At 42.6% G+C, this 25,927-nt stretch overlaps 1 protein-coding gene across 3 annotated transcripts in view; it reads left to right on the plus strand.

The window, feature by feature from the left end:
• Window positions 1-25,927, plus strand: part of KDM4B (lysine demethylase 4B) — a 209,693-nt gene that overhangs the window by 178,372 nt on the left and 5,394 nt on the right. For 2 of the 3 annotated variants that reach the window (XM_074978255.1, XM_074978257.1), the window contains 7 exons: window positions 1,364-1,586; window positions 6,386-6,462; window positions 6,708-6,763; window positions 7,437-7,545; window positions 15,684-15,869; window positions 15,960-16,124; window positions 17,302-17,421. In XM_074978255.1, coding sequence (XP_074834356.1) covers window positions 1,364-1,586; window positions 6,386-6,462; window positions 6,708-6,763; window positions 7,437-7,545; window positions 15,684-15,869; window positions 15,960-16,124; window positions 17,302-17,421 — 936 coding nt within the window. Of the gene's footprint in view, window positions 1-1,363; window positions 1,587-6,385; window positions 6,463-6,707; window positions 6,764-7,436; window positions 7,546-8,291; window positions 8,430-15,683; window positions 15,870-15,959; window positions 16,125-17,301; window positions 17,422-25,927 lie in introns of those variants that run through there. The other variant, XM_074978256.1, reaches the window with a different exon arrangement.

A 25,927-nucleotide genomic window follows, 5' to 3' on the forward strand; every position in this document is an offset into this window, starting at 1 on the left:
GGGGCTGCAGGTGGAGCCCCAATGTACTGCAGGCAGCTGCAGCCCACTGACATGAAGGAGGGCCACTCATGCAGCTCACACACTTTTCGGGGTTGCCCATCCCTTCCCTGTAGACATAAAGATAGAATGGAGGAGAAGGGTTTTGTTTTGTTTTTTATCATAATTTATTTAAATATGCTTGTTTTGACTCTTGTGTCCCAGCTATTAGGTTGATGGCCTTCTATTTTCTGACATCCAATTTCATCAAGATGACATTTTTTACAGATACACTGATTCTCTTCTCCTTTATTTTACAACACTGAATAAAAATCCTGGTGGGCCTCTTGCTCTTCCAGTGGGTCTGTTTGAATTTTTTAAATAGATGATTAGTGCAGTATTTTTGTTGTCCAAATGTGCATAAGCCCAGTTTATCTCTGTGTGTGTTGCTTTCCTTTGTTGTTTAAGCAGATTTCAAAATGGTGTTTTGGAAACTGGTATTTAAAATCACATGTGCAGATCATTGCACCAGAAATCCTGGCACGCTGCTCCAGTCAGGGAACACACACACACACACACAATACTGTTTGTCTGACAACTTGCTTCTAAGCACAGCACCTGGGCTTTTGAATATTCACAATCAAAAAGTAAAATTAGAGTAAAAAATCATCCAATGAATTTGAACATCAGCTTGAAGGAATTTTCCATTTACATTCAGATATTGCAGGAGCAGGAAGGCAAAATTTGTTAGATATGTTATTTGCTCAACTCTGTCCACGGTTGTTTCTGCATAATATATGGCACATGGAGCCAGACACAGTTCTGTGTGTTCACTGGGAGCCTTCATGGTTCTCCCCCTGCATCCCTGATTCATTCTCCAGACAGGAAATAAAGTATTTCTCCAGGTCTGCATGATGATGGTGCTGTTTAATGGATTGTGAGGAGACGTGGGTGCAGCTGGGCTTTTCAATCTATTGTTTAACTCTATTTTACCTTTAAACGTCTTGGCCGAGAAAGTCTTGATGAAAGAGTTGGAGATGTTGCCAAAGCGGGGGGTTTATTCTTCTTTTGCAGCGTTTGGGGATTTGATCTTTTTTATAAAAGTATAAACACAAAAACTAGTGCATGCCGACTGTTACTGTAATGCTTGCTTGAGCTTTCAAACCAAACGGCAAATCCCAAGACACATCTGAGTAAGACGCAGGAGAGCAACAAGATTCCCGTCATGCAAATAGGAAATGAAGTAAGCGTATCTGCTGTGTGGTTGCAAACAGTGTGAGCAAGTGAGGATTAATATTGCCCTTGTGAAAAATCCTTTGAAATTTAGAACAGTTGGTGGATGGGCAAAGTGGAGACTGTGTACCATTGTTTCCTTTTCCTACTTAAGTCTTTACAGATGGATAAAGAGGCTGTCCAGGTCTCCATAGGGGAGGGCTCCTCCTTGCTCCAGCTTTCAAAGTGTGGACAGAAGACAAAGCCTTTGATCCCTGAGATGTGCTTTACCTCAGGTGGTGAAAACACAGAGCCCCTTCCTTCTAATTCATACATTGGAGAAGATGGAACCAGCCTCCTGATATCCTGTGCCAAGTGCTGCCTGCAGGTTCATGCGAGTAAGTGATCCTCCCTCCCTGCTAAGAAGCCTTGGCATTCAGACACTAATAAGCTTCTTTACACCTATGCTGTCTGTGCCTGGACACTTTCTGGGCATGCTGACAGTTCCTGTCACATCCCCTTTCTCCAGTTCCTGAAGTGATATATGTTAGTATTTCCTCTTCGTTATGTTCTCAGGGGTATCTTGGCTGTGACCATCCTTTATATAGTGCTGTATGTCTATCTTGCAGTCCCTTTCTTTTCTGTTCCCCCTGGAATTATCATCGCTGTCTGGCAGGGGGAGGAAAGACCCTGAACAAGGGAGATATCAGGTTCTGACTGGCAGAAGCCCCCTTCTTGTATAGGCATCTTCCTTGTAAACTCCCAAAGTGCAAGATCTCTCCCTAAGCCACATGGATGAGTCTGAGAGATAGGGAAGCCAGGTAAATACAGCAATGCTGCCTTATCATGTCAGCCAAGAGGGGGGACACCAAGCAGAAATCTTAGCTAGTGTGACTGGCCATAGTGCTGATTAAAATCTGCTTACAGAGAAACAACTGAGGAAGAGAAAACTGGTAGATTCATCTCAGTGAGTCATCCTTCATTTCTGTAGTTGATTGGCAATGCCCCCTGTTACTGCCTTAAGGGCAATAGTTAGTAGCAGCTGAAGCTCCAGCAGATGAGCCTCTCAAATTTTTTGAGCTATAGGTTGGGCTCCCATGGAGATACTGTCTGTTAAAGGAAAGTCCATTATATTATGGTGCACTTTTGTCTTTCTGACACATTGCTTATAGATTGGCCTTGTCAAACCCTGTATGACCTGAATGGTAACTTAGGTTCCAGATTTGTTTCATGAGGACAGAGACATTCTTAAATTTCTCTCCTGAAATCTCTACCATTAGCATACTCTCTTACAAGCTACAATGGCACACTTACTGGAGCTTTTAGAGGACAGCCTGTGTCTAAAGTCCTTCAGCTCGTTCATCCCCACACCCTGAGTCTGCACTAATCCAACAGGATGCTGTGTCCTTTTGCTGTAAGTGAGGTTGTAAACAGAATCCTGAAATCTCTTTTTAGCAGTTAAGGTGACAGAGAATCAGTCTCAGAAATCTTCTTCTCATTTCAAAAGTATAAAACCACCTCATTGAGACAGCAGAGTGGATCCTTGGCTCTTTATGTACCTCCATCTTGCTAACTTGCCCCTTGTAATATGATGAGTCCTCATGCCGGTTTTATACTTGCACTTCCACTGAGAGAAACTGCCCATCTTTGTTGAATGATTACACAGCGATGATGTGCCTTTCGCTAGGGTTAAAAAGAATACAGGTGCCAGCAATTCTACGTGAGTTAAATGGGGAGTAGAATGGAAAAAGGGGAATAAAGAATGCATTAAGAGTTCTATCTCCCATGCTATTGTTACAGTGAGTACAGCTTGAATACATCAAATGCACGTTGTATTCATGGGGGATTCAAGTTGGAATTACTTCTAACTAGTTTTGCAGTTGGATGTGGTTATCTGTGATAATGCATAGTTAGAAATGAGAAAACTCTAGAGCAGACATCTTTGAGCAGCTCCTTTCTCTGAAAGTACCTTAGTTTCTTTCTGCCTTTGTCAGCATGAGGAGTCTGACCCTGTGGGCATGCAAATTACCATTTATGTATGTCATACCTAAGAAACCAGAAATTGCAAAGTAAGTCACTTACAGTCCTTTCACATGTTCAAATGTTCGTCTGCTAGGTGAGCCACTTATCAAGGCTTTATTTTTTTTTTAAAAAGGGTAGTTAAGCCCGTGATTTTTGTGGGCCTCTGTTCATGGGAGAGCCTAAGTTTATGAAATTAGTTTCTGAGATGCATTTTCGTAGTGGCTGGGTATATATGCCCCTCTTCCTTTTGAAAGGGGCATGTTAATGAGAGGGTTCGAAAGATGCTAATGAGGCGCTGCAATGAATATGCAGCTCCTCATTAGCATGATGGCAGCCACGGTGATTCGAAGATGCAGCTTTTTGAATTGCACGCAGCCCGTGCAGACGGGACCTTCCGAAAGGACACCCACCCTCCAGTTTTTGAAAGCCCTTTTTCCAATCACAGATAGGAAGAAGGGCTTTCGAAAACTGGGGGGTCCTTTCGGAAGGTCCTGTCTCCACAGGCGGCGCGCAATTCGAAAAGCCGCATTTTTGAATCGCTGTGGCTGCCAGCATGCTAATGAGGCGCTGCATATTCATTGCAGCGCCTCATTAGCATTTTCAAACCTGCTCATTAACATGCCCCCTTTGAAAGGAAGGGGCACATGTAGACCCAGCCAGTGTCTTTGTTGCTGTTTGTGACAGTGTTGGTTTATCACAGGAAGCACATGTATCTGTTTCCTTGGAGAGCCAAGGTGGATGACGTATTATCTCTTCTTGGAAAAGTCTCACACCTGAAAAAGAGCCCAATGAATCTTGAAAGCTTGTCTCTTTAACCAACAGAAGTTGCTTCAGTAAAAGATATTACCTCATCCATTTTCCTGCTGATATTCTGGGACTCACACAGCCACAACAACACTGCAAATCGTTACCTTTCTTTGATGATTATGCCCAAGAGAAGATTTCTGGTGGCAGCTGCTTGAATGTGCTGGCCTGTGTCAGGAGTACTGTAGATTGTACAGCATCTAGTTAAGATTTGCGCTAGTATTAGGAGTTGTAGTAGATTACTGTTTTGCTGTTTGACCTTGGCAGACAGACACTTATTCAACTTGTATCAGCAAAAATTGCTTTTATGATTTCAGCTTTATAGACAAAACCAGTTGAGCACAAATATCTCTTGTGGAGAATTAGAAAAAAGGATGAACATCTCTTGCATCCCTACAACAGTCACTTCTGACTAATGGTGTGTAGTATGTTGACACAGAGTGAGTGCACCAATGATGGAGTGGCTTTCTCATCTTGGAACTAGTCATTGCTGGAGAGTTAATTCTTTTTATCCAGTACATGCATACATTTCCAATAGAAAGGCATGCAAGAACAATCTCAGCAAGCCAAATTCTGATTTGGAGAGAGAGCTGTGTATATGGATAAAGCAGAGTTAATCTGCAGTCCTAGACAGAGACTGGTGCATACTGTTAATCAGGTTTAGTTATGCTGGACCCATGAGGCTTGGGGTTAGCAGCTTCATTCTAGGTACCTCCCTATCCATTTGCACTTGCAGATTCCATTCGACTTTGGTGTGGTGAAACTAGGTTGTTCACTTTGTAAAAGAGGGTGACAGCATCAGGGCTTATTGCAGCTGGTCTGACTGGGTGCTGTAAAATTGCTCAGCAATCCTTTTATGACAGTCGGATTTAGAGGAGTCTTGCCCAGCTGCAACAGCAGGAGGAACACCATGAAACCTCTACCAAGTTGTCTAAACCCACTACCTCTTGAGTAGAGAGAGTGGTTACTTTGCTTGTTTGCTAGCTTTGTTGGGTTAAATGTGGATTCTGCACTTCAATCAGTCTCTTGTTCCTCTCAGCACACGCTTCTTCCCCTCTCTCACCTCCTGTTTAAATGGATGAGATTTTGCCTCCTAGCTACATTCTGCAGCACTTTGGCTCCTGAGAAACAGGCAATGCCACCCATAGTTCAGAATTTAGTCTGAGCAGCTTTAGTCTGGTTCACTCTTAATAAGCAAGGTTTAATTTATTTCCTGAAATTAAACATGAGTATTGAACTGACATGAGAAACATATTCTTCTTTGGGCTCCTGTTCTCTTTCATTCTTTAGTTTGTGTCTCTCCCTGTCGCATTGGAGAGCTGTTTTACATCAGAAGATTCCCTCCTTTTATGACCTGTCACATGATGGAAAGGAACTTCCTATACAGGATGCAACCATGGGTTTATATTACTGATTCTTTTCTGAGAATATCTACATTAGGTTGCTACTTGTTGCAGATATCATGGATAGCTGCATATTTACCTTCCATTTACCCAATTTATTAACACTGAGTACTGCAGTGCTTTGTATGCTAGAGATCCTTTTTTGCCTGTTCAGCTGAGATGGTAGCACCTCAATTTCCAGCATTTAGTATGTTAAGCTGCAAATTTCTCATGAGTTGCTCAAGAGAAGGGAAGACCTCACTGGTTAGCTTGGGATTCAGGAGATCAAGGGTCAGTTCCCTGCTCTACCAGAGACTTCCTATGTCATGTGCAACAGTAAGCCCATTCAGTGCTGAGTTAGTTTATTCACCTTTCCTCTTCTAATAACATTCTCCTTGTCCTCTCTGCAAAGATGCCCTGCACCAACTGGGCTAAAATCAGCTGATTGGTTTTACCCCTTTTAATGTATTCATTTAGGCTGTGTCTACACAGCAAAAACAACTTCAAAGTAGGGCTCTACTCCATTCCTGGGAATGGAGCAAGGACTTAGAAGTTGGGCTCCCTACTTCAAAATTAGCTTCAGAGTAAGGGAAAGTGCATGTAGACTCTCTGCTGGTTACTTTGAAGTAGTGCCTAACTTCAAAGTTGGTTCCTAGTGTAGATGCACCCTTAGTGTGTGTTAGGGCCATACCTTCTGAGCCCAGTCCCTTGAATGGCATGCCAGGCTTCTCCTCCTAATCTCTGGCCCTAAGAATGAGTTGGTTTTCATAAACTATTTCATTAGTATGCAACATAAATCCTATCGATCCTACCTCAACGCGACTCCTCTTCCTTGTGAGCTTTGTTTTGTGGTTCTTTGAGCTTTGAATCTGTTGATTCCAAACACTGCGTCTAATTTCCAGGGTGCATCTAACATGAATTGTCAGAAATTGGGGGGCTTCATGTACGTGTTGCCACGAGTGTGAGGCGGATATTTTGGTTTCTTTCAGGTTGCTATGGAATACGCCCTGATCTGGTAAATGAAGGCTGGTCTTGTTCCCGGTGCTCAGCCAATGCATGGGCAGCGGTAAGCATCCCCTGTAGAGGAGGCTGGAAAGTAGTTGTTTTGGGGAGAGCTAACTGGATGCTTCAACACAGTGGGGAGACAGGGGAATGGAAGATATCTCCCTGCATGCTGTTGTCCCAGCTTAATAAATCTCTAGGGAGATTGGTTTGGGATTTTCTTGGTTGCCTTTTCAGTTAAACCGTATGTGGTATGTGTGATTTTCTCTTCTTTTTTTTTTTTTCTCTTTTTTTCTTTTTTAACTGTAGGACTGCTGCCTTTGTAATCTCAGGGGAGGAGCTCTTCAAACAACCACTGATGGAAGGTAGGTGGGATTTAAAATGTCCTGCATGTATAATAGATAAGATGAGTGACATCATATCTTTTATTGAACCTACCACTTTTTAAAGCTCTCTCAGCAGCAGTATAAAGTATAAGATTTATTGGTCCAATAAAATATATTTCCTCACCCAACTTGTGTCTCTAATAGACGGGGACTAGCACGCCTACAACTACACTGTATGTAAACTAGCACTCTCGATCAGGCACTAGTGCAACTAAGTTTGTTTATGCTGTCAACACCCATCATAGTATTCCAATGTGTGATCGTAATTTTTCCTCACATGCTTAATTTCTACTCTCTAGTGTAGATGGATGAACTTGGATTTCTGTGCTATGAAGGGTCTGATTCTGTGTGGCACTGAACATCTTTTAATGTCATTGACGTCAAATTCAGCATCTTTCAGACAGTGCTCAGCACCGTGCAGGAATGGTTCCCTGCTGAAGAAATTTGATCTCTGTTTCAGAGACCTTAGTGCAATTTCTGATTAATAACCAGATGCTAATACTACCAGTGCTGTCAACTATCATAAATGTGTCCAGGTACTATAGAAGGGAAACTGGGAGAAATGTTAACAGCCCTCCAGAGTTTATACAGTCCATAAATGTGCCAAATATTCTTTAAAAATACAGCATCTCCTAATTTCTCTGATTTCCAGGTGGATCCATATAATCTGTGCTATTGCTGTCCCAGAAGCCCGTTTCCTGAACATATTAGAGCGCCATCCTGTGGATATCAGTGCTATTCCAGAGCAGAGGTGGAAGCTGGTAGGTGCTTCCCAAGATTGCTTGTGTAATAGCAGATCTTTGCTTACTAGTGAGAAAAACAGTAAAGTTGTGTAGGAGCCTCAGGCTGCAGGGGATGGAGGATGTTCTATTTATCACCAGAAATGCCTCAGGAAGCAGCACCATTTGGATGTGGCTGAGAGTGTCTGCTTTCCCTTAAAATGTTTTGTTTTCTCCATCAGGAAGTCTTTGCCATGTCCATCAATTGTGCAGAAATTAACAAATGCCCCCTTGTGGTCATCCTTACAAGGCGGGAACTTGGAGAAGATGAATGGCTAGAACTCCAGTTACTGGCATTTAACTGAGTTCCTTTATGTGGAGGGTGCACTAGCTTCATCCCAGGGGATTACTAATAGGTGATTAATGATTACGTGAAGTCAATGAGTCTTGGCTTTGCCAAGGGTGCTATGTTTTCCCTGCTGGTTCTGAATGCCCCACTGCTATGAATGCATTTGGTAGATAAATTGTGTCTTTTGCTTTTCTTTAGTGTGGGAGTCAGTTTTGGACAGTAAGAATGGGATATATTCAGGGAAGATGTCATTAGCATTGATGTATTCAGTAGTTAGTACTAATGTATTTGTTAACTGCGCTGCTATTTAGTATAGGCAGCCCAGCCAGCCCCTGGATGAGAGGTTAGGAGGAATCTGTATATGCTTCTAGAGTTATTCCTCTGTTGTGCAAATGGCTTTTGTACACAAATGTGAATGTAAAATGCATTCATTATTCAGGTTGCGTGATGGAGCAATGTGATACGCTAGTGATAAATCTTGAAGCACCAGCTCTTTATGGATTGTCTGACATTTCCAGCATGCATCCTCTTCATTAGCACCACTTGTAACGATGAATTAAAAATCCTTTTACACAGAAGTTGCTTGTATTGCTTAATGGGCCCTCACAAGGAAGCCTGTTAACTCCTGCATGACTGCCATGCCACTGTGCAGCATCACTTTTTCATAGTGAATTCCAGACTGTTTGGTAGGACTCTAGGATTAAAGGGAAAGACTTTACAGGGCAAAGATACTTAGAAGAGGGATGGCATGGGTACTGGGGGTCTGGGAGAGGAGACCACAAATTCTGGTGCCAGGAAAGTAAAAGTGAGCATTGGGAAGCCTTTGATGTGATACCACGTGATCAAGTAACACATTTCCATGGGTTTCTGTCCACTGTGAGCATTTTACAAGTGTCCAAGTGCATCTTGGATTTAATGAGCCTTCATATGAAGCATGTATTTGAACAACACCTGGCTTAATTGGTCCACGATCCTGATTTGGGCCGTTGAGCTGAATCTCATACACAGTACATGTACCCTGCATTACTCAATAATCCTATCCAGTATCCTAGTAAAATCCCATGTCCCTCAGTTAACTGCAGTGAACATTTTAAGAACAGCACTCTTTGTACTAGCTTAACTGTTCTGAGTGTCTCAGTAAGAACAACTGGACTCAGCTGCCTCAGTTTTTGGCCTGAAGAGAAACATGACTTTCCTAGGTGTGAATGAACTTGACTTACAGCAGATGGATAGCATAGGGATTTCTTAGATAACCTGTGGGGTTTTGCTGTGTAGGGCAGAGAAAGTAATATTTGTGATGACTGAATACTAAAATAGCATTCTTCCTTTAGATGGCATCCCAGCCAGCTCTGCTTTATCCCCAGGTCAGCCCAAACATACCTTTTGTATATGCACCCACGTCACTAGTCTTTTTCTTTCACGCCATAATGTAAAGAAACAAGAAAGCCCAAGTTTTCAGAAGCGTCAATACAGAGGCTGATGTATACTCTTAACATGTATGTGGGAGAAGTATGGGGGGAAGGAGTTGAGTTTTATGCCTAAAGCATTACAGGGTTTGAGCTCTCTGTTAAGGTTTGCCAGATCTGCTAAATTACTGGGGCAGAGCAGGCCAAGTGAAGGGCAGTGTTGGGACAATGATAGCATGGTCTAAAGCTAAGCAGAGTGTGAGCAACAGCTACGAGTGTCTCATGTACAGCTCTATCAGTAAACCTCAGACTACTCATACCCAGTGTGAAGCACTCCCTATTATTCTCGTCCTAGGACCGCACTGAAATCTGTTGGAGCAATTCCTGCTGTTTCGGTCATGAACAGTTAGTCATTCTGACGTGTGTTTTATTCCAGGAATGAACATCCATAAGGGCATGGTCCAAAAATGTCCCCCGTGGTTTCCTTTGTATTTCTTTACACAATGCACAGTCAACCTGTGGAATTCCCTGCCAGAGGATGTTGTGAAGGCCAGGACTTTAACAGGGTTTAGAAAAAGAGCTCGATAAATCCATAGAGGATAGGTCCATCAATGGCTATTAGCCAGGATGGGAATGGGCAGCACAGGAGGGATCACAAGATGATTTCCTGTTGTGTTCATTTACTCTGAAGCACCTGGTACTGGCTGCTGTCAGAAGACAGGGTACTGGGCTAGATGGAGCTTTGGTCAGACCCAGTGTTCTTATGAGGTATATAATTTTCACATTTGGATGCCTCCCATTGGCACTCAGGACACTTACTTAGCTGTCTATTTTTCTAAGCACCCACTGCTGCCATTATCATAGAATCATAGAACAATAGAGCTGGAAGAGACCTAACAAAGCAATCGAGTCCCAGCCCCCTGCTCTAAGCAGGACCGAACCCAAAATCAGTAAGAGCTGCCAGTGCTCAGCCCCCTGAAAAGCCTGGCGTTAGGCACCCTATTTTGAAAGAGTTAGGCTGACTGTTAGCCCCTTTACCCCACGTTACTAAAATGTCTGCTTGCTAAGACTGGCTCCCTACTTGTGGTGCCATATAATACATGCAGACCTACTAGTGTTGGAAACAATAATGGGTCGCAGTATTGCCATATATAATACTGCTTTCCTTTCAAAAGCGTTACAACTAAAGGAAGATGAATTACATTTTGAGCTAAAATTTGAAATAAGATGTAGAGTCAGAGATAAAGGGGGGCTTTATTCTGGGTGGTAGTATGGAAGGGAGAAGGCTCTTGAAGTTGTGGCCATGGTAAAATTGTATGAAGTGGCACTGAGGAATTCTGAGGTAGATAAACAGAGGGAGTGTCCAGAGAAACCTGGTTTGTGAGATATCAGGGATCAAGTCCATTGAGGTTTTTGGCAAGTGCATCATGATACAACTGGGGGAACCAGTGGAGTTGTTTTGAGATGGGGTGAGGAAGCAGGATGATTGTCATGTTTCTTTGTGTGTTAGAGGTAGTGTGTGTGATGGGGCTTGTGGTGAATGTGAAGGGCGTTGGAATCAAGGTGAGCAGCCGAGGAGGCAAGGCGAAAAATTTCAGTAGTGGTTGAGTTGAAGTGAGTGTGTGGAGCTGGGTTAATAGGCTTCCATGAACAGGGAAAGGGAAAGGGCAAGAAGGGTGAAGAATGATGGGAAGGGCTTGTTTAGCTGAAGAAGGGAGGTGGCAGGAGATATCCTTCCAATTGATCCAAGTGCATTTTGATACTGTTGACATCTCTCTTTAAAGCAGAGAGGGGAGCCAGCATTCTCCCTAGCTGCTGGATGAAGACTTCGGCTGACTTGTTTGAAAAGAGGGTCCAGTTGATATGAAAATGTGTGTTAGGTGCTAAGATAGTGGATCCCCTTGAAAGCATAGACCTCTCAGTTCATTTGAGCATGCTGCATTGTTATAAAGAATGCAGTTTGCATGGCTTCTGATTAATGGTGTATTACAGGCCTGTGTGTGTAAATTATTTATGACGTGGAAATTCAGAATAATTAGCTGTCATCCCTCACTGGACTAAATGAATAGTAGTGTTCATCATGCTGTAGACAGCCCATTCCTTACTCTCAGCTGTGGTCTGGTTTTTTTTCTGTGTACATTTATTCAGAATATTTTTCTCCCATACCTTAGACATTCTCTCTCTTCCCACCTCCTCGCAGTTAATTCATACCTGTCAGAGCATCTTCCCCACCATGCTCAGGCTTACAGGGTTGTTAGTCTCATATCCTACACCTCCAGGTTTCCTACTTACACTCTCCTTTCACCAAGCTTCACATCTCAAGGTTCCTGTAACCGAAATTTTCCTTTGTCCCCCGATTCATATTTGATCTGGCTAATTGTTCCTTTTGGGGTGGCTCTGCACAACAGGGTGTCTCTCTGCCACTGGGCTGCCATTAGATGTATGTTAATCCTTCAGGCTTGGAAGCAAGCTTTACAGCAATAAAAATAGACACTCTGCACTCAAGGGTTAATACTCCCTTGAGAGCCTATATTGAGCACTTCGTATATCAGCGGTTGTCCCTGCTAGGGAGTGAATTAGCTATTGACAGTTTAATAATGAGATCTCGTTGCTATTGACTGCTCTCAGTGCTGTGTTCGTGTGGTGCACTTTGCTAAGTTGCTTATCTAGCTTTTGAGCATGGCTTACAGAGTGATAAGGGTGTGTAGCTTATTAAATACAAAAAACTAAAGTCAGGCAGTGCAGAGGGCCTGGCTTGGACTAACAAAAGCTAGGAAATTCAGAGTGAAAGCACAGGGAGAAATTCATCCCACTGGGCACCAATTTTGAAACTAACATGAGAAAGTAACTTGGTTTATTGCATCCACTATAGGAGTGTTTCTGATCTACCTGGGTATCCCTGGGAGTGGAAAGAATGTAGGAGAAAGTGTGATTTCCTCTCTTCCTTTCTCACTTTATGGTAGGGAGGGGAACTATCTTTCCCTCTTTGGTGCAGGGACAGTCCTTGTTACAGCACCTAGTGCAGATGAGGCAGGGAAGGGAGTGGGGAGGGAAGGCACTGACTCTTGTGAAGAAACTGGGTGCTGAAGTTTAGATGAGCAGAGGGAACAGGAAGTAGAGAAGAGGCCCAAAGCAAGGCTAAGGCTACACTTGTACATTTGTATCCTGAATTAGAAATCTTGTGGCCAAACACCATGCTCGAAATAGCAGGGCTATTCTGAGTGTGGTGTTTGTTTCTGGCAGTCCTCATTATGTGAGAGTTTCTGGGAAGCTAGAAATAAGCGTTTATTTTGAGTTGTGGTGCAGTATAGCTGGGTTCGAAATAAGATGCTCTGAAATAAGTTACGCAATTTGCGCACTGCAAAATACGTATGTTATTTTGAGCTTAGCCTAAAAGAATATTACTAATCTTAAATTGATTAAAAATTACCACCGTTCCCTATCTCTACCTATAGGATATGGGGAGATGATTTCTCTGATAAATATTTATCCCATACCTCTGTCACAATCACTTGCCCATGAATCCATCTCCCCAAGATTCTATGCAGGTGAGCAGTTTGAAACAGCTGGTCTTCATTTTAAAGGGTAATGCTACTCACCTCCCTCCACAAAATTTGGAATTTCCTCTTCCTTGAGTTATTCCAGTCTGCAGCCCATACAGGGCAAGATTCCACCACCAGCAGCGACAGCTTTTTGGGATGTAAACATTTATATGAACTAAGGCTGGGATGATAGGACTTAGAAGGACAGTTCCTCATGGAAATGAATGCTACTTTGGAAATCCCAGTCTAAAAGTCTGATATTCCACATAACCTCTGTGGTTGGAAGTGGGTGTTTGATACCATTGGCGAGGGGTATTTCTCAGCTTCCCAAGCAAACAGTGCTCACTGCCAACTCTGCAGAAACATGAGATATTGGACTTTGAAAACAAGGACATGTTTGTTTAGGAAGACCATTTCAGAGCTGTTTCAAAGGCGTCTTAAAGCTTATCTGGGCTTGAAAGTTCATTTAGATTAAGATTACGTGAATTTAAAATACAATAATTGCTCAAGAATAATTTCATCTGTGGACACTTTTTTATTCTGGCATGATACGAATAATATGTAATAGGTTAAAGTATTGCTGGCTGCATAGCCAGTGCATAATGCTCTGATTCCAGAGAAGAGTGCCTCATTCCAGTTTAGTTTGATCAGCTTTCAAAGTGGATTGTGTGATCATGGCACATTTATTCTGGAGGAAGAATGTCCACACAATAACAGTTATTCCTGAATATTTATTTTGGAGTATCTCCATGTGTAGACAAGTCTTTATATTTATTCGTTGCTTTCCTTTGTAATCCCTGCATAATTGGACTCATAGTAACCACAGCAGCTGGCTTTACAGAAAGGAATACAAGAAATAGTCCAAATGTGGAGAGGAGGAGGCTGGACTTTAAAGTATCCTTATAATTTTTTGTAACATCTGTGGCATTCAAAATACATATTGTAGTGTGAAGGTTTTGTTTACTGAAGAGTGATAAAGCAGTGAGTTATATATCTACCATATATTTGAGAATCTGTCTGCATCTTTCTGTTTGTTCAAGAACTCCTCCTAAACTGTAAGAGCTAGGACCACCAAATTCGATTTACAGCTTCTGCTCGTGACTTAAAGCAAGTCTGGGTTTGGGTGTGCCAGAAAAATGGGATGTGCCCGAAATGGGATTGCCTATCATAAAATCATACGGAAAAGAGACAATCACCAGACAGCTGAAAGTGGCTGGCTGGGATTACTTTCCCCCACAATTTCCCCGATTCGTAAGGGAACGTATCTGGCCGTTCCTCTTCGTCAGGGAGCCAGGGGAAAGTGCACACTTTGCTGCATTCCTCACTCTGGCCGGGGAGCAGAGGGGACAGATGAAGCTGGACCTGCCCCAGCAGAGGGTCACGCACCCCTCCTCGGGCTGTGCCTGCTGGAACTACAGTAGCCCTGGAGAGGTACTTCTAACCTGGCCCCAAGCTGCTGCAGTGAGAGAGGGTAGAGGTAGAGCTTTCTGCCTGGGGCAGCCACATACTGAATCCATCATTCTACGCCCAACCCCAGAGCAATGATTTAAATGAAGAAAAGAAAAAAATAATTAAGGACACGAGCAACTCAGAGTAAAACTTCTAGCTTTAGATAATCATACATAGATGCCCAGTCAGACCAGTACGCCATACCATCGTGTATTCTGTGTGGGTGTGTGTGTATAAAAATAAAGTCTATTTTAAAATAAGATGTTTAACTGTTGTCATATGTTGGGCCTAAAGTTGAAAATAGTCTCTTCCAGCAACTTGCTTGTCAAGTTGCAGCTCTGAAATGCGTTCAGATGGGTTTACATTTAAAAATCTATGATTGTATAATGGAAGTAGAAGTTTTTTCCTTAAAGTGTGACTGTTACATTGCAGAGAATATTGTCCCAAAATATTCTTGTGAGGACCTCATTGATCAACGTGTGTCCAATGGATTGTGTTGTTGACAGCTGCCCAAGAGATTAAGTTGTCATCTTGTTGCTGTTCAGGTGAACCATAGCTCTGTGTAGTAACAGAAAGAAAGCCGTGCTAGTCTATATACTATCAAAACAAAAAAGCAGTCCAGTAACACTTTAAAGACTAACAGAATAATTTATTAGGTGATGAGCTTTCGTGGGACAGACCCACTTCTTCAGATCATAGCCATACCAGAACAGACTCAATATTTAAGTCACAGAACCGAAAATAGTTATCAAGGTTGACAAATCAGAAAAAATATTATCAAGGTGAGCAAATCAGAGAGTAGAGGAGCAGAGGGGGAGTCAAGAATTAAATTGTCAAGTATGCAAAAGAGCGCCCCATAAGGACCTAAAAAATTCCTATCCCGGTTCAAATCACATGTTAATGTATCAAATTTGAATATAAAAGAGAGTTCAGCAGCCTCTCTTTCCAAAGTAGTGTGAAAATTCCTCTTCAGTAAGACACAAACCTTCAGGTCATTAACAGAATGGCCCACTCCATTAAAACGCTGGCTGACCAGTTTGTGGATTAGGAGTCTTTTTATGCGTGTTTTGTGCCCATTAATTTTTTGTCTAAGAGAGTTTGAAGTCTGTCTAATATACAAGCATCTGGGTGTTTGTTATATTTGGCGGGAGGGTGTACTTTGGTTCGGGATGGGTTCTAAATGAGTGCATGTGGATGCGCAGGTAGAGTGGAAGGAATTTGACAGCTCCTGTGTCTGCAGTGCCCTGCATAAGACATCCTTGATCCTCGTTGAGACATCTGAGCTCTGCTTTAGGGTGAATGTTGATAACAAGGAGTTTTGTATCATATCTGGTAATTGGATGTCTAACTCTTGCCTCCAGTCTCAAATATGTTGATTAAAGCTGCTGCTGACTTCGTCTGCATTGCATAATGTGAACCTGTGTTTCACTTCAGAAATGTGTGTACTGCCGGAAACGGATGAAGAAGGTTTCCGGTGCCTGCATTCAGTGCTCCTATGAGCATTGCTCTACTTCCTTCCATGTGACCTGTGCACATGCCGCAGGAGTACCCATGGAACCAGATGATTGGCCGTATGTTGTATCTATCACTTGCTTCAAACATAAAGCAGCCAATCACAATGTAAGTGTCTACTATTTAAAATCCTTCCTATGTACTCTTTCTCTCATGCCTCTTGTGATTCCTGATTGATTCCTTTCCTCTGTTCCATAGATCCAGATTCGGAGGGAGATATCACTAGGGCAGACTGTGATTACGAAGAACCGCAATGGACTTTACTACAGGTGTAAAGTGATTGGCATGACAACACAAACCTTCTATGAAGTGAACTTTGACGACGGTTCTTACAGTGACAACGTTTACCCAGAAAGCATTACTGTAAGAAACTCTATATTCTTCTGTAACTGCAGATAGACTCTGTAGGGTGTTTCTGCATCTTTGCCTGTTTTATGGGAAGGAACAACAAAGCATATCATGAGAAATTTTACAGTAGGTTTAAAAACTGTTGCTGGCTTGATAGCAAATGCACAAAGTGTTCTTCGTGTATCCCCTCGTATAATTATGGCTTTACTGATTTATTACTTGGTTTCCCTTCTTTTGTTTCTTCTGTCAGTTTCTGTTGCTGTTGTAAGAGAATGTAGTTTGCTCGGTCTTTCTCACTAATTGTGTTTTTTGAAGTGTCTCATTTTTCCCTCCCAAGTCCCTTTGTGGGTAAATAGCCTGCACAATGGTTGTTTTAATATTGTATATCTATTAGCGGGCTACTAAGAGACAAGATTCTTGAGTTCTGTTCCCAGTTCTGCCACTGAATTGCCATGTACAGTAAACTCTTTCATCTCCAGCAGTCCTGGGACTGGGAGGTTGCCGGATATTCAAATATTCTGGATAATAAAGAGGTATACCTAGCAATATATGACACTAAAAAAATAAAAGATAAAAATAAAAAATCAAAACAAAACAAAAACAAAAACTCCAAAAGAGGAGATTAATAAATAAATAAATGTATGCAGAGTACTTTATTTACCAACAACAGTGGTATTGTACACTGTAAACTTATACTGTATTTGCTTATATGTACTTTCACTATACTGTACTCATGGAAAACATAACTAAAGTTTACTAGTGGTTAAAATGCCACTTATTTGAAAGTTCCAGATGATACAATGCTGGTTAAGACAGAGTTTACTGTAATAATGCAGGCCAGACAACTAATACCCATTCACCTGTGCTTATAAATAGAGGGTAGTACATCATACGGTGGTCTGTAATACTTTGAGGACATTGTTTGAGTTCCCTAGAACTACAAAATACTATCACTAGCAGCTGGAGAAAACAATTGGTTTAATACTTAAGTAATGGATTGTAACCTGCATATGCTTTGTGAGTTGTTGAACAGTTGTAATGGTGCAGTAACATTCTTTGTTACTGTGTTAAAACCTTATCTTGTTATAGTATGTTACGGGGCAGTCACTATGACAGAGATGTTTAACTTACTCCCCGTTGTCCATCCATTTATGTTTTTCTTCCTGACGTTTTTTCACAATGTTATATTTAGAGCAGAGACTGCCTTCAAATGGGACCGCCTCCAGAAGGCGAGTTGGTTCAGCTGCAGTGGACTGATGGAGTCATCTGTAAGGCCAAGTTCATTGCAGCCCAGATCAGTCAGATTTATCAGGTAAGTAGGGAGGGGGCTAAAAACCCCACCTTAGTACGTGTGTGTTATACAGGGTTTTACACCTCACAGGTGCAGAAGGCTTCTTCTATTCATGAAGATGTAATGGGACGTCTAGAGGCAATGTTTCCTGTATTCTTACAGGAACGGTAATGGCCTTATTGAAGAAGGATAATGTCTTCAGTGGCAGATTGTGGGTGCATCTGTACAAACATGTCTCTCTGTCTACATATCTGCTCTTAGAGTGGATTATTTTATTTACACCCTTTCTCGGTCATGAAAAAAGGATGTTAAGCAGCTGTAGAGAAGGGGCAAGTGGTGAGTGAACCTTTAGAGGACTTGTTAAATTTAATATAGAATTTCTGGCACAGAGTAGTCTTTCTTTCTTTCTTAAAGATAAACATTTTACCACAATAAAGAAATATCACTACTCTACAGAGGTCCTGATCTCTGCAACATGCCTTGATGGGAAATGTAAGCCCTCCCTACGTGTTCCTCACGCAGTCTTCACTTACAGTATGGAGCTTGTGAGAGAGGAGTTACAAAAAAAATAGAGAACTGGCTTGTGGGAGGGTGGGGGAGGGAACATTCAGATCCGTTGGGGGAGGACTGGATGATTTGGGACTGTTAGTGGGTTGCTAGAACATCAGTTCTGATGTGACCAAGTCTAGCGACTAGTGGAAGTGTGATCAGCTGGGAGCTGCAAACAGGGGGCTGCTAACAGTGGAGTTTGCCTTGGAGAGAAGGTGAATGCCACTGAATCAGGTGAGAGCTATTGGGTGTGTTTGTTTCCTGGGCTGTTTGGTGGTTTGAATTTGAATTCCAGTTACTGACTGATCTCAGTTACTTGTGGGTGAGTTTGATTGCTAGGCTAGTTGTTTGAATTTGAATTTCAGTTGGCTAGGCTGATTGTCTGTGTGAATTTGAATTTCAGTTACTCTGTCTGTGTGTGTGAGCCCCCTCCCCCGTGACTCACCAGGGGTAGGAGGGACCAAAGGAAAGAAGGTTTCACAAGCCAGAGGCTAGCAACCAGCAGGAGTCGGGGCTATTAGCAGGGGAGTTTGCCTGGGCGTTTGCTTTGGGGAGAGCCCCATATTATTATTTGATTTTTTTTTAAATAGTTTTGTTTCTCTTTTGCCCTTCAAGTCAGCTCTAATATCGTCTGCACGAATTCTCTGAAGAAAGGGGAAAAAAATGGATAGTGACAAGTCTACGGACAAGGCAGCTGTTGTGACCTGCAATGCACGTGCTATGTTTGTTTTCCAACTGGAAGGTAGAAGGGATTTCGTATGTACCAAGTGCAAGCTGGTCGCCATCTTGGAAGAAAAGGTTAGAGGACTCGAGGTACAAATATCAACCCTTCGGTCCATCAGAGAAGGTGAAGACTTCCTTGATAGAAGGCATCATTTAGTACTGTAGGCACAGCAGGTTGAGCAACTGATGAGGGCAGTAGAAACTGAGGACGTAAACTGGAAGCACGTAATCTCGAGGAGTTGAAAGCCAGTTCAGTTACCTCCAATTCCTGTAAAGGTAAGCAACCACTTTTAAGCTCTGTGCATGGGTGATAGAGTGGAGAATGCTGTGAAAGAGACCTCTCAGAGAACAGATCACAAGAAGACCCCACTGGCTGGAAGGCAGAGGATGAATAGTCCTAGGGATGGCAGTTCTATGACCACCACCTCCAAGAGAAGAAGATGAGTGGTGGTGGTGGTCGGGGACTCCCTCCTAAGAGGGACTGAGTCTTCCATCTGCCATGAAGACCAGGAATCTTGGGAAGTTTGCTGCTCACCAGGAGCTAGAATCCAGGATGTGACAGAGAGACTTCCAGAAATCCTCAAACCTGCGGATTATATTACCCCTTCCTACTTCTCCATGTAGGAACCAACGATGCAGCAAAGAACAGCCTTGGGCAGATCGCTGAGGATTATGTAACTCTGGGAAGGAAGATCAAAGAATATGGAGCACAAGTGGTATTCTCATCCATCCTCCCTATTGACGAAAGGTAGAGATCCAGGGTCCAGGTAGAGATCCTCAAATCATGGAAGTAAATGCATGGTTGCGCAGGTGGCGTCGGAGAGAGGGATGTGGTGTCTTTGACCATGGGATTCTGTTTCAAGAACAACGTTTGCTAGGAGGTGACAGGATCCACCTAACAAAGAGAGGAAAGAGCATCTTTGCAGGCAGGCTTGCAAACCTAGTGAGGAGGGCTTTAAACTAGGTTCATCAGGGGACAGTGACCCAAGCCCTGAGGTAGGTGAGGAAGGAAGAAGGTACAACAAAGGAGGACTCCTAGTTTGAAAGGAGGAAGTAGGCCAATCAGCTTATTATCTAGGGTGTTTGTACAGGAATTCAAGAAGTCTGGGAAACAAACAGGAGGAATTAGAGGCCCTTACATGGTCAAAGAAGTATGAGGTGATTGCAAAAACGGAGACTTGATGGGATGACTCACGTAACTGGAGCACTGTCTTGGAAGGGTATAAACTGGTCAGGGTAGGACAGGTGGGGAGAAAAGGAGGAGGATTTGGGATTTATGTCAGAGAACAATAGGATCTTTCAGAGCTCCAGTTTATGGGGGGAGAAGAGACAGTTGAGTATCTTTGCATTAAGCTTAGAAGGGGAAGTAACAGAGGTAATGTAGTGTTTGGTGTCAGCTATAGGCACCAGATCGGGTAGATGAGACTTTTTTCAGACAACTAAGAGAAGCTTCCAAATCACAGGTGCTGGTTCTCATAGGAGACTTTAGTCTCCCAGACATTTGCTGGGAGACCAATACAGCAGCACACAGACAATCCAGGACATTTTTGGAGAATGCTGGGGATAACTTCCTGGTACACATGCTTAAGGAACTGACTAGGGGCCGGGCACAACTTGACTTGCTGCTCACAAACAGGGAAGAACTAGTAGGGGAAATAGAAGTGAGTGGAAACCTGGGCTGCAGTGATCGTGAGATGGCAAATTTCAGGATTCTGGCAAAAGGAAAAAAGGTGAGCAGTAAAATACAGGCCCCATATTTCAGAAGAGCAGACTTCGACTCCCTGAGAGAACTGATGGGTAGGATCCCCTGGGAAGCTAATATGAAGGGGGGAAAGGAGTTCAGGAGAACTGGCAGTATTTTTAAGAGGTGTTATGAAAGGTTCAGGAACAAACCATCCTGATGATCAGTAAGAAAAACAAATATGGTAGGCAACCAGCTTGGCTTGCAAGAGAAATCCTGGGCCAGCTTAAAGTCAAAAAGGATGAATATAAGAAGTTGAAACTTGGACAGATGAGTAAGGAGGAGTATGAATATATGGCTGGAGAATGCTGGGGGGGGGGCGTAATCAGGAAAGCGAAAGCACAATTGGAACTGCAGCTAGCAAGGAATGTGAAGGGCAGCAAGAAGGGCTTCTACAGGTATGTTAACAATAAGAGGGTTATCAGGGAGGGTGTGAAGCCTTTACTGGATGAGGGAGGTAACCTGGTGATAGATGATGTGGGAAAGGCTGAGGTATTCAATGATTTTTTTTTGCGTCAGTCTTCACGGACAAGGTTTGCTCCTTGGCTATGGCACTAGGCATTGTAGTGTGGGAAGGAGGTGGGCAGCCCTCAGCGGTGAAAGAACAGGTTCAGAGCTATTTAGAAAAGCTAAATGCACACAAATCCATGGGTCTGGATTTAATATATCCAAGGGTACTGAGGAAATTGGCGGATATCACTGCAGAGCTTTTGGCTATTATCTTTGACAACTTATGGAGATTGGGAGAGGTCCCGAATGATTGGAAAAAGGCACACGTAGTGCCCATCTTTGAAAAAGGAAACAACAACAATCCGGGGAACTATAGACCAGTCAGCCTCACCTCAGTCCCCAGAAAAATCATGGAGGCAATCCTCAAGGAATCCCTTTTGGAGCACTTGGAAGAGGGAAATGTGATCAAGGATAATCAACATGGATTCACCAAGGGCAAGTCATGCCTGACCTGTCTGATTAACTTCTATGATGAGGTAACTGGCTCTGTGGACATGAGGAAGTCAATGGATGTGAAATACCTTGACTTTAGCAGAGCTTTTGATACAGTCTCCCACAATATCTGTGCCCATAAGTTAAGAAAGTATGGATTGGATACATGGACTGTAAGATGGATAGAAAACGGGCTTAACAGACGGGGCCTGACGGGTAGTGGTCAATGGCTCAGTGTCTGGTTGGCAGTCGGTTTCAAGTGGAGTGCCCCAAGGATCAGTTCTAGGGCCAGTACTGTTCAACATCTTTTTTTAATGACCTGGATGAGGGGATGGATTGCACCCACAGCAGATTTGCAGATGGCGCTATGGTAGGGGGTCAGGTAGGTGTGGGGTCCAGAGTGACCTGGACAAATTGGAGGATTGGTCCAAAAGAAATTTGTTGAGGTTCGACAAGGACAAGTGCAGAGTCCTGCACTTGGGACAGAAGAATCCTCATGCACTATTACAAGCTGGGGACCGGCTGGCTAAGTAGCAGCGCAGCAGAAAAAGACCTGGGGATTACAGTGGATGAGAGGCTGGTTATGAATCAACAGTGTGCCTTTGTAGCCAAGAAGTCTAATAGCATATTGGGGTTCATTAGGAGACGCATTTCCAGCAGATCTAGAGAAGTTATTATTCCCGTCAACTCCTGTCTGGTGAGGCCTCATCTGGAGTATTGCGTCCAGTCTCAGCACCACAGTATAGAAAGGATGTGGACACATTGGAGAGGGTTCAGCGGAGGGCAGTGAAGATGATTAGTGGTCTGGAGCACATGACCTCTGAGGAGAGGGTGTGAGATTTGGGCTTATTGAATTTACAGAAGAGATGACTGAGGGGGGCGGATTTGATAGCAGTCTTCAGCTTTCTGAGAGGGGGCTCTAAAGAGGATGGAGAGAGGCTGTTCTCAGTGGTGACAGAGGACAGAACAAGGAGCATTGGTCTGAAGTTACAGAGGGAGAGGTGTAGGTTAGATATTAGGAAAAACTATTTCACCAGGAGGGTGGTGAAGCACTGGAATGCGTTACTAAGAGGTGGTGGAATCTCCATCCCTAGAGGTATTTAAGTCCTGGCTTGACATAGTTATGGTTAGGATGATATAGATGGGGTTGATCTTGCTTTAGGAAGGAGGCTGGACTAGATGACCTCCTGAGGTCCCTTCCAGCCCTAGAATTCTATGAAAAGTGACCTAGTGGCTGTTCAGTGGCTTATGTGAAATGGGCTTTGTAACCCCCCCACTTCCTAGCAAACTGGTACTTAGGTCATTAAAACAGTCTTTTCAGTAAAAGTGGAGGTCAGGAGCAAAAGGGGCTCGGAGACTGCTCTTGCCCTGGAGAGGGTCATGTGAAGGTTCACAGGAGAGCACTATACGGGAAGAGTGTCCCCCTGCTGTCTATCCTTTATCTGTTCTGGGAATAATTAGCAGCCTTCAGTCTCCAGTCCTGACATTCTGCCACCTCCATTCATGGTGCTACCTTGTCTAGCAGAGAACAGAAGCAGCCAATTCTGCAGTCCACCAGGTTGAATGCTGAAGCAGTTGCCTTGTGTTTTGTACCACATGGGATTTCTGTTTGCAGGAGGCTAGCAGCCAACAGGAAAGGATGATGAAAGCTGAAATAGAGTCAGCATTTCAACATGAGATTCCACAAAAATCAACATTCTCATTTGACTACCTCTACATTAAATGGGCCACAAGAAATTTCAAAATTACCAGGATTATGGAGGGTTTCTGCATCTCAATTTAACTAGACACACACAATGAAACTTATAAAGAACTACAGTATTTTGTGCAGTGTTGACTGGTGTTCCTGAGTAATCTTGAAAAGTGTCAAGAAGTCCTGTGTCACCTTATAGACTAACAATTTTTGGAACATAAGCTTTTGTGGGCATCTAATGAAGTGGGTCTTTGCCTATGAAAGCCTATGCTCCAAGAATTTTAGGACCCACTTCGTCAGATGCATGGTCTTTGCCCACAAAAGCTTATGCTCCAAAAAAATCTGCTAGTCTATAACAAGGGTCTGCAACCAAAATAGCGAGAAGAACTGGCTTCCTCTTCCAGGACTCCCTGACACCACTTAAACAAAAAAACTAAAGCTCATTTTAATGGCGGGCTTTGCTTAAGCTGCAAAGTGGCTCCTTAAAAAGCTGCAAAGTGGCTCCTTAAAAAGCTGCAAAGTGGCTCCTTAAAAAGCCATATGCTGCTCCAGAGCCTCAGGTTGCTGACACCTTCTCTATAAGCTGCTACAGGATTTGTTGTTGTTTTTGTGGAAATAGACTAACATGGCTACCCCTCTGATACTTGAAAAATATAGCTGGGGAGATTTCTCAGATCTCTTGTTTAAGAGGGATCTACTGTACTGTTTAGTCTGTGGACATCAAGCCTGTAAGCAATTTTTGTGAATGCAAAAGAGCATCAGAATTCACAGATTTGTACGCTAAAGAGCTCCTTGGAATCTTGGTCCTACTTGCTCACTGATATAGGAAATTCACATACTGAATGTTTAGAATAGCATTAATAGCTTTAAAAAAAATCTATTAACACTATTAAATGAGAGCAAATATTCAGATGTATGTGCATTTTGCAACTCGTGCAGTTCCCTGTTCCATGTTTTGTGTATTTAGGTTGGGTGCATGGTTTTTGAAAATTGTACTCTGATGTTCTGTTTTAAATCTCCATTGTGTGTGTGTATTCAGAATGGAGATTTAAACTACCCATAACTCATTCCCCAGTGCATAATTGTTACAGTTGATGGATCTTTGTCAGAGACTACAGTAGATGGTCCTGCCCTTGCGTAACTGATGAACCATAATATGCAGGTGCAGCTTGATGGGCAAGTTCAAAGCATAAAGCTGGTCTATAGTAGAAGTAGCCACTCTGATCCAGCTGCACCAATGCAGCTGCACCGCTATAGCATGTATGTTGCTGACGCTGTATGCCGGCATGGGAGATGTCTCCTGATAACCTAATTATTCCAGCTATTTGAGAGGTGTAGGACTAGTGCTACCCACTCCAGTGCTTAGGTTAGTATAACTTGTGTTGCTCAGGGACTCTGCTCACACCTCTGAGCACCACAAGTTCTATTGACATAGACCTACCCATAGATTCTTTGTCCCTCTGAATTTTCCCAGTTTAAACCCAACCCTCCCTTTCTTTTAAACCATATTGTGTGTTTTCTGCATTATCCAGGATGCTACTGTAAATCTTCAACAAAGCGAGCAAGAGACTCCAAGAACATTTATTTTATAGTTTAAAATTTCATGTGCTCATTTTCATGAATAAACATCCCTGTAACATCTCCTGTTGCATAATTCATGATGTAATCAGTGCTCAGTGAAAGAGGTTTGAAATGAGAAGTTAACACCATCGTTTTTTACACCTGACTGATTATTGTTCCTTGTTAAAACACAAATGTATGTTAGTTTGTGGAATTGTTTTATTTTGACTTGACTGAAAAACCCACCTTAATTGAAAAAGGGAAAAAGGCTTTTATTAGTACGGCTGTCAAGCGATTAAAAATGTAATCATGATTAATCGCATGATTAAAAATATTAGTCGCACCGTTAAACAGTGATAGAATACCATTTATTTAATTTTTTTGGTGTTTTCTGTATTTTCAAATACATTGACTTAAGTTAGAAACCAGAACACATTGTACAGTGTTCACTTTATATTTATTTTATTACTTTTTCCAATGTAAAAACAAAAGAAACAACACTTGTCACTTCCCCCATTACAAGTAAAGCAGTGCAATTTCTTTATCAAGAAAGTTGGCCTTACAAATATAGAACAATGTGCAAAAAATAACTGTAATCAAAAATAAAACTGTTGAAACTTTAGAACCTAAAGTCCACTAAGTCCTACTTCTTGTTCAGCCAATTGCTCAAAGAGGTTTGGTTAGAATTTGCAGGAGATAATGCTGCTGGCTTCTTGTTTACAGTGTCACCTGAAAGTGAGAACAAGGGTTTGCATACCACTGTTGTAGCATCTGGTGTGATACTTAATGTCTTAAAGAGGGCATTCCTCAATGTTGATGGTAGGTTCATCAGCACTCATACATGTTTATTTTCATCCTCTGAATCAGATGTCACCAGACGATGGAGTGTTTTGTTTTGTTTTTTTGGTGGGTTGGGTTCTGTAGTTTCTGCATTGGAGTGTTGCTCTTCTAAAGCTTCTGAAAGCAGTTCTCTGTGCTTTGTGTCTCAGATTTTTTGACTGCACTTCAGATTCTTAAAACTTAGCTCAAGTTTTCTAGCTGTTTTTCAGAAATCTCTCATTGGTACCTTCCTTGCATTTTGTCAGATCTGCTGTGAAAAGTGTTCTTAAAATGAACATGTGCAGGGTCATCATCCAAGACTGCTATAACATGAAATATATGGCCATATGTGGATAAAACAGAACAGGAGACATACGATTCTCTCCCAAGGAGATCAGTTGCAAATTTGATGCATTTTTTTTAAAATGAGCATCAAACACTAGCATGGAAGCATGTCCCCTGGGATAGTGGCCAAAGCATGAAAGGGCATATGACTGTTT

The sequence above is a fragment of the Carettochelys insculpta genome, chromosome 27 (assembly GCF_033958435.1).
Source record: "Carettochelys insculpta isolate YL-2023 chromosome 27, ASM3395843v1, whole genome shotgun sequence".
Classification (NCBI taxonomy): domain Eukaryota; kingdom Metazoa; phylum Chordata; order Testudines; family Carettochelyidae; genus Carettochelys; species Carettochelys insculpta.